Below are 8,991 nucleotides of genomic sequence, written 5' to 3'. Positions count from 1 at the left end.
TAGAGACAGGAGGAGATAAGAATCCCATTGGACAATTAACGTTTCACGCCTCACCCAGGAGACTGTCGGCCAATCGCGTTCACGTTGTCATGTTGCGTCACGCGGTTGTTAAGCCTATCGTCACGCAATCCCTTCTCAAAATCAGGGTATGAGTCGAGAAACCTGTCTATTCCTCCCAAGTACCTAATGTCACTATTCCAAAGCTATACGATATTACAGAGAACAAGTGAATTATCTCATATCTCTGAAAATATCTCTCATGTTTTACTTATTGTTTACGAAATTCATGCTAATGTTGGGTTTTTGAGCTAGCGCCCAATTGACTCCCATTCACTCCTTGAAGGAGAGCTCTGACGACGCATGAGCAACCTACACAATGGGCGTTAATACGATACCAATGGATTTTCCCATCTCCTCAAAAGTATCTCTGGCCTAATCGAATATATTTTGGCCATAGATATGTAAAGCAGAAGGAGGAAAAGGAGTGAAATACCGGTACAACTTCCAGCCATTTATTCTCTATTTATTGCAATTTGCAAAGTATTCAAAACATCTGAATTGAGGAATGAATGAACAGCCAGTGATGAGACTTACAGAATTTTCCCCCCACATTTTTATTTAGGTAGGCCTACTAAATGTTTCTCATTGATCACCTTTCCACAGAAATATCTATTTGAATAGCTTCCATATAATGAAGTATGATACAGAGGCAATCAGAGAATAATAATATGCCATTTATCAGACGCTTTTATCCAAAGCGACTTACAGTCATGTGTGCATACATTTTTACGTATGGGTGGTCCCGGGGATCGAACCCACTACCCTGACGTTACAAGCGCCATGCTCTACCAGCTGAGCTACAGAGGACCACAGATAAAACATACATTTAGATTTCAATGTAAACAAAACATTCCAGGATTGTCAGGCGTGAACAATAATAGTTTAGGGTGGCACATCTTATCACAGTGAACGATATTACATTTTTTAAAACCTCCTCTTCTTTTTAATATCCTATTATGTGAGAACAACCAATTTGAAGTGGCCATTTCAAACTCCATCACCTGGACCTGGCCATAACTACAAGTAAACAATGATGCAGATTATTAATCAACAAGATCACAATCTTTCTGAAGTCTACATTTAGGTGTGTATATGGTATGAATATTGTGTCAGGTGTCATCTTAATCTTTAAGACACACACATCCTTAAAATACAATTAGCTAAACAATAATCTGCATTTTATTGCTTGTTGGCTCAAGCTGTCCCAGCTGCATTGCTATTAACTGAAGTATCTCCCAGTACAGGGGGATAAACAAAGGTATGGTGTGAATCATAGTTATAACTCAAACTCATTATATCTAATAGGGTGTATTGAAATTACAGACCTTTTTATAATCAAAACAAGTGCAAAGAATGAGTCCCAATGACAATATTATTCGCATAATACCTGTAGCTACTTTTTAGTCTGTGCAGCCCTAGAAAATCGGCAGTAACATTTGCTCTTACTGAAAAGTAACCTTTAGATGAAAAAGTATTTGGCCAATGCATATGTTTTTTTTTTTTTTTTTTTTTTTTTTACAGATAATGACCAAAATAAATATACAGTGTGCTAAAATATTTAAATATATACAAACATACAAAATGTTCCAGTCTATACATTGCAGGGATTATACAATAGAGATTGGATAAAACTGAACGCAAAAAAAAAAAAAGACTATCTACAGCGAAACATTGGAGACTGAAATTGTTCATGCAAAAAAAAAAACTGTATCAGTGGCAGATAAAAAATAAATAAAAATGTATTAATTTCCTTTTTCGCACTCTACCCAAATGTAAGATGTGATGCTTCTCATTTCCTCAGATAGGATAGGACACGGTTTTGATCTGAGAATCCTTGGGGAGAATAGAAAAAGTATATTTTGTAGTTTGCTTCACAAATGCAGTCATTGGAGATTAGACTGTACAAAATAAATAACTAAGATCAATGGGTTCGTGACACTGGGATGTTTAGAAAAATGGGAGATTCTTGTCTCTGACAGCATCCCAACAATCAAGTGTCTTATGAGTAGCTCTCGTTCTCATTCCAGCTTGTCATCCACTGTTTTTTCTCAAAGGAATCCACCTTGGCTTTCCCGTCTTTGAACTGACGAGCCTCTTTCCTTATCCGTACAGCATGGTATCTTGGAACGCTGTCATCCTGTTTGGAACGTTTGAAAAATCCACACTGGCAAGAGAAAAGCAAAGATAAATTATTATAAATTAGACTTGTATCAACCTGAACATACAAATACAACAAACACAAATATAATACTCAAGCAAATCAGAGAGGCAATCCAAAGAGTGTTTTGTGTGAGAGCATGCTTCACATGGAAAGAGTAGTATTCAAAATAGCATTTCCAAACAGCCAGGCTGACAAAGCAGAAACCTAGAACAATGAAGAAACTTCAAAGCACACAATAAATAGTGGTTGATAGGTTTGAAAAGTAGGAAAATTTAATAACTGGGGGGTGGGGGTATATTGAATGCTGACCAAATTCAAACACACATACATGAACAAATGTCTGAACACCCTATCAAAGCTCTTTGTACATACTCAAATTGGATAAATTATCAATTATAGTACAAATTGAATTTGTCTATGTATGTGTCTCTTTGACTTTTTGCACTTGAGATGTGCAGAAGTAGCTTCGGAAGTAAGCATTTCCTTTAAAGCAAAAGTGAGTTAGTGTTTGTTAAGCCCACACTCCATGCTGACTGCAATGCCCATTTTACCCCAGGTCTGAGTGCAGAGATCAGGCACTATGCCTCAGTAGTGAGTTTCTCTTTGTCAGAGGCCTGAACATGGATCTGAGCCTTGTGATACGCTGCATCATACTGGTTTTGTGGGGCTCTCTTGAAGAAACCACACTAAAGGAGAGCAAGGGTGATGAATAATTGGGAACAATATGAGAACATAGATATCCTATAATACTACCTGAATGAATAATGATTCACTGTTACATGTGTCTACTAATAGCTCAGAGTACATTACAATGAATATGTCGGTAAATGTGTTGCAGTTGTAGACCATGCCTACCTTCCAGAGTAGAAACACTAGCAATGCCAACATCAGAATACCAGCCAGGACAGCCACAAGGATGATCCACCAGGGAACTCCACCATACTGGGCTACTGCCTTCTCTGGAAACACTGTGACTCTCACCTGCATGGGTACAAGAAGAAACAGTCAGTTTATTTAGATTTGTTACATATAAATTCTTAAACTGTATTGGCCAGTCATTGTGTGAGTGGATGATAATGGATGTCAAGGGTTCTTCAGTGCCACACACCTGAGTCTCAGCATTCCTGAGAACCATATTCTTTGCAGGAGCATCAAGGCTGATGGAAGCTTTCACAATTATATCAAGATAGTTCAAAGATGCATAATTCTGTTTCAAAACAAAGGTTTTCAATGTTACAGAATGACTGAACCAATCTTATCTGCTATTTAGGAATATTTTGAAAAGCAAATAGCAACAGGCATGTTGTTTCTCACCTCAAGGAAAGTAGCATTCCACAGACGGCATCTCAGAGCAATCACTGCACTACTGTCCAAGCCCTGTAGAGGGCACTTGATCACCACACATCTAGCGTCATAGCCATTGCCACACATCTGAGAGGAACATAACCTTTTGTCAGACAACCTGTCATTATTGATCTCTTTTTAAATGCAAGTGAAAGTGTGTTTACCAAAATCCTGTGCTTTTTTTGGTCCAATAACAAAGAGATTTTGTCTCCAGGTTTTTTGCCTCCAACTTCACGCTTTTTCCTAGATGTGCTGGACTCCTAAAAAAACATAATCACAAGTTAGTGTTTCAAACTTGAATTTCTTAATAACGCTTCATCTCTGGCTGATTTTGCTTTTCCACAAATGCATCAAGCACAGTGAAACTTCAGTAGGAGAGTATTACCTGAATGTGTTTGAGAGAGTTGATCTCAGTCTCTGGGGAGCAGGGGATCTCTTCCAGGCCAGTGGTGCTGATCTTAACCAGATATAACAGCCATTTCCCATCCACATTCTCTTTGGGCCACTGGATGTTCAATGAGGCTGTGCCAAAGGACTTCAACGGCTTACCCAAATTGATTATCTGGAGGTATAATATTAACATTTTTAACGTCACGGTCAAACTCAGATCATGTGATATTGAGAAACTCTGTGAGAAAAGCAGACAATGATAATTACCTTAAATTCATAATCAATCAAACTGCCGATCTCCTCTTCTGTCTTGATGGCACTCTCTCCTTTCACATCGCCCCCAAAATACACCTGGGAGGGTCTCGCAACTCTGATGATAAACAAACACATATTAGAGGACTACATTGCACACAATAGCTTTCAAATAATCAGATCAAAAAGTATTTCAAATCTAGTTGATGCAGTAATCAAAAAGTGTAAATGATAGAAAAACTTTACTTACCCTGCAACAGAAAGTAACAGCTCAATCACTACTTTAGCCTTTGCTTTCACTCTGCCCATTTTGTCCTGTGTACTGGTCCTGAAAGAAGAGAAGTGACACATAACAGCGTTTGTTCTACAAGGCCACCAAGTCAGTCATCAGTCACGTTTGTGAAAAAACTATAGTGCTACTTACGTTTGAAGCTCAAGGTCAATATCGATTTCTGCGGTATTGAGAGAGATACCAGCAGTGCTCAAGATTATGTAGAAAGTAACCTGGAAACACATTGCATCCAAATATTACATAACATTCACCATGAGTGAGCCACACAATGACAGAATAAGACAAATACTGTAATGAAAACAAGTGCATAGCCTACCTCTGAATCTCTTTTGAATGGATTCCCCAGTTCACACTCTGTTTGGGAGCCATTCTGATTGGCTAAACAGAGAACCGGTTTATCCCTCTGGAGAACAAGAACCTATTACAATGTTATTTCTTGACGGATAGCAAAAATGTGTTTGCTGAAATAAACCCGAGCTACTTCACTTACCGTCGTTTTCTGAGAGCGGAAGCCGGAGTATGAGAGAGCATTGGGGAACATTCCCACCAGCTTAGCCTCATGGGCATCATCCCCATTTCTGTTCTTCACTGTCACCTCCAGAGCTATGTCCTTCTGATCACTGAGGGAGATCACTGGTAGCCCATTCTCCCTGGATAAAAACAAAACCTTATACCTCTTCCTCAGATTCATGGTTTTCTTTTCCAAATCTTATCATTATGAAAGTCACAGAATGTATATGCACTAAGAATGTTTGTTCATACTCACATAGGTAATGGGGGAAATATATCTTGGTTGAGCTCTTTGGAGCAGAATCTGTACTCCAGTTGTAAGCTACTCTGGCAAATATTATCATTTCCACATCCCTCCTTTAAGAAGTTCACCTGTAATGAAGCACAATCAAGCTTATTTTCAATGCATCTGACAGTAAGTCCATTCTAAACTTCACTGAATTCCAATTCCTCTGAGACATTCAATGACATCATGAAACATGTGTAACAGTTGGGAAATTCAAATGGAGATCCTCTCTCAGCTCCGAAGCAGTATGGTTACCTCAGTGACGACCTTGCTTGGCTGGGAGTTGTCAAGAATAGGCACAAGCTGGGGGAGAGCGTTCTGCCTCTTCTGACGCTTGGTACCCTGGATTCCCACTGACACCTCAATGGGAATACCGCGCAGCTTGTCCCTAATGTTATCCTACAGAAAGAGAAAACAATTATGATGAGTACACCATCTCTCTTCCCACATTCTAGGTATCATTCTAGAATCTCAAGAGGGTTAGAAGAATACCAAATTCTATACCTGCAGTCTGATTTTCGTCTTGGTGCAAGCTCTTTTGTTTTGACCCCGGAGGTCCAGAGTTCCGGTCGACTGGAAGTCCTGGTCGGTGCGAGACTTGTTGAGGAAGAGGACCCTGGAGGGAAGCCCTTGCTTCCTGCGATCTGCCTCAGCCTCAAATGCATAGCGGATAGCTGTAAGGAAACATTCCAGAACAACAGTAAGTATTATGTAAGGACAAAGGGATTCAGGACATTCAGGACTATGACAAATTATGCCAACTGGGCTGAGGTGAAAGAAGAGAGAAGCTTCACTTACTTAGTTTTGGGCTGTAGGATACAGGGTTTGCTTTATAGGTGAAACATGCCTCCACGGTCAAGCTATAGACAGCAAATGGATTATAATTAAATTGTGTTAATAGCAAACAAATCTACAGAAGTATTTTCAAACATGAGTAGTCATCAAATCCCATCAACACCTTACCAGATACTGTTGCCACAGGTTTTCTTTGTGAAGTCAATTTCCTTTGGAGTAATTTTGACATCCTTCTTGACGCTAATAATTGGCCTTGCCCTAAAATAAATAGTTGTCATGTGAGTTGTTACTGTATGTGTTATCTTGAAATGTATTTTTGAGGTCATAACTGGATTGTTATTATTTATTTATTTAGCAGACGCTCTTATCCAGAGCGACTTACAGAAGCAATTAGGGTTAAGTGCCTTGCTCAAGGGCACTTCAACAGATTTCTCACCTAGTCAGCTCAGGGATTTGAACCAGTGACCTTCAATTACTGGCCCAACGCTCTTAACCGCTAGGCTACTCTAATAAGATCATTACCTGTAAACGAGAACTGTATCTGAAAGAGACCCAATGGCTATATCAGGATAGGAATTCTTATCTAAATCCATATTCCCAGCCAGAGAATATCCAAATAATCTGATGTTGTTGGGAATTCCCTCAAGGATCTGAAATGACAAATAAATCAATAAGTAAAAATAGGATGCAGCAGTGATGTCACTCAACTACGTCAACAAGCATACCCTTTGACCAATAAAACACTGCAAAACCAACCTGTGCCGGCTTGGTGTTGATTCCAATAGCAGAACCGTGGTAAATGTACACTTTTCCTGCCCCAGCATCAGCATAGGGCGCTCCAACAGCAATGTCTGTAAAAGAGAAGCCATTTAGCTATGGAATATTATGACACAAGCACAGAAAGGTCAGAAACAAGTACAGATGTCAGGTTCCCACCTTGATAGGAGTCCTGATTGATGTCACCGACGTTCTCCACTGCCAGCCCAAACATTGAGTCTTTGGTTCCATTGAGGCGGATTGGGGTGATCTTGTCCCACTTTCCTGCCTGGTTGATGTAGACATAAACCGCTCCTCCAAAGTCTCCCTCTTTCATGAAGAACTGAGGGGCTCCCACAACAATATCCTGCCACCTGGGATGCAAAAAAGAAACAGCTAATTTGAAACATAAGTTACAATATCCATGTAGGTTTGATGACATAACGCAGGGTTCCCCAATAGGCGGGTGACTTTATATTGAACAAAAATATAAACGCAACATGTAACAATTTCAAAGATTTTACTGAGTTACAGTTCATGAACCCACCCACTTGGGAGCCAGGCTTACCCACTGGGGAGACAGGCCCAGCCAATCAGAATGAGTTTTTCCCAAAAAAGGGCTTTATTACAGACATAAATACTCCTCAGTTTCATCAGCTGTCCAGGTGGCTGGTCTCAGATGATCCCGCAGGTGAAGAAGCCGGATGTGGAGGTCCTGGGCTGGCGTGGTTACACGTGGTCTGCAGTTATGAGGCCGGTTAGACGTACTACCAAATCCTCTAAAACGACGTTGGAGGCGGCTTATGGTAGAGAAATTAACATTACATTCTCTGACAACAGCTCTGGTGGACATTCCTGCAGTCAGCATGCCAATCTGTTGCATTGTGTTGTGTGACAAAACTGCACATTTTAGAAGTGGCCTTTTATTGTCCCCAACACAGGGTGCACCTGCGCAATGATCATGCTGTTTAATCAGCTTATTGATATGCCACACCTGTCAGGTGGATGAATTATCTTGGCAAAGGGGAAATGCTCACTAACAGGGATGTAAATACATTTGTGCACAAAATTTGAGAGAAATAAGCTTTTTGCGCATATGGAACTTCTGGGATCTTTTATTTTAGCTCATGAAACATGGGACCAACACTTTACATGTTTATATTTGTGTTCAGTATATTTGGCCCCCCAAGTTTTCTGAGCAAAAAAAAAAAGGTTTGGGGGGGGGTATAATTTTCCTAAAATGACTAGGAAATCAGCTCAAAGTGATTTTAATTTAGGAAATCTGTTCCCAAGTATTCACACTATGTGATCGTATCCCAATTAGAGCCCTGCACGGGCATGAATTTTAAGCCCGAGCCCTACCCATGCCCATGCCCACGACGTTCAGGCCCTACCCTACACAGGCCCGATTGTTTCTGCCAAATTTAAGGCCCGGCCCTGCCCGAAACCAGAAATAACTTCCTCCATTAGCAAATCCATTAGCTGCTCCTCTCTGTCTGTCACTCGCTCCCTGCACTCTGCTCACGCTGTATACACTCTGCTCATTGCGGCTCTGGGTCTGTAAGTATCCATTGCAACAGCTCAGCTTAGCTGTTAGCTACTTTTCTTCACTCTAAACTCCGACAAAACTCAAGGAACATTATAATTTTCTGTTAAATCTCTCCTGTCTTATAGTTGACGAGGTTTAAGCACTTCTGACTCCATGTTATGATCTTAGTCAGATATGACTGTACGGCACAGCAGAGCATGAGCAAATGGCTCAGCTTCAAAATGTTAGTGATCAATTTAGTGATACCCGAGCCCTGCCCATACCCTAGTTATTGATGAAAAAACAGGCCCTACATGGCACCAATGTATAATGTCGCGACCCGTCAGGCTCAGGTCAGGTAGCAGAGCTCTAATCCCAATGTAATCAAAAATGTAAATGTAAATGTAATCAAGGTTTGAAATAACTCTGTTTTTGTCAAATACTATATCTGCTTGGGATTCCTGAAGTCAATTTGCAGTGTACAAATTATTTATAACTATGTTCTGGCCTCCTGACCATCTGCTCAAGGAAAAATGGGCCTACGGCTAAATGTAATTGGGGACCCTTGACATAAAATATGGATAAGCCAAAACTGGAAAAGTACAAGTCAACTTGTG

At 40.3% G+C, this 8,991-nt stretch overlaps 1 protein-coding gene across 1 annotated transcript in view; it reads right to left on the bottom strand.

Moving 5' to 3' along the window:
- Positions 1-1,651: 1,651 nt before the first annotated feature.
- The window catches only part of LOC311130129 (integrin alpha-6-like), a gene marked incomplete at its 5' end in the record, with an annotated part of 40,173 nt that continues 32,833 nt past the window's right edge, over positions 1,652-8,991 (bottom strand). Inside the window, 19 exons of the mRNA XM_084162814.1 lie at positions 1,652-2,224; positions 3,077-3,202; positions 3,330-3,428; positions 3,536-3,652; positions 3,730-3,825; positions 3,951-4,127; positions 4,223-4,325; positions 4,458-4,535; positions 4,632-4,711; positions 4,816-4,902; positions 4,990-5,149; positions 5,266-5,381; positions 5,551-5,694; positions 5,800-5,969; positions 6,094-6,155; positions 6,259-6,348; positions 6,613-6,740; positions 6,847-6,941; positions 7,027-7,220. Coding sequence (XP_084018940.1) covers positions 2,060-2,224; positions 3,077-3,202; positions 3,330-3,428; positions 3,536-3,652; positions 3,730-3,825; positions 3,951-4,127; positions 4,223-4,325; positions 4,458-4,535; positions 4,632-4,711; positions 4,816-4,902; positions 4,990-5,149; positions 5,266-5,381; positions 5,551-5,694; positions 5,800-5,969; positions 6,094-6,155; positions 6,259-6,348; positions 6,613-6,740; positions 6,847-6,941; positions 7,027-7,220 — 2,287 coding nt within the window. The 3' untranslated portion in view covers positions 1,652-2,059. The remainder of the gene's footprint in view (positions 2,225-3,076; positions 3,203-3,329; positions 3,429-3,535; positions 3,653-3,729; positions 3,826-3,950; positions 4,128-4,222; positions 4,326-4,457; positions 4,536-4,631; positions 4,712-4,815; positions 4,903-4,989; positions 5,150-5,265; positions 5,382-5,550; positions 5,695-5,799; positions 5,970-6,093; positions 6,156-6,258; positions 6,349-6,612; positions 6,741-6,846; positions 6,942-7,026; positions 7,221-8,991) is intronic.

This window comes from Coregonus lavaretus (genome assembly GCF_964263955.1).
Source record: "Coregonus lavaretus genome assembly, chromosome: 5".
Lineage (NCBI taxonomy): Eukaryota > Metazoa > Chordata > Actinopteri > Salmoniformes > Salmonidae > Coregonus > Coregonus lavaretus.
Note: the sequence above shows the minus strand (reverse complement) of the source record. Positions and strands in the feature narration are given on the sequence as shown.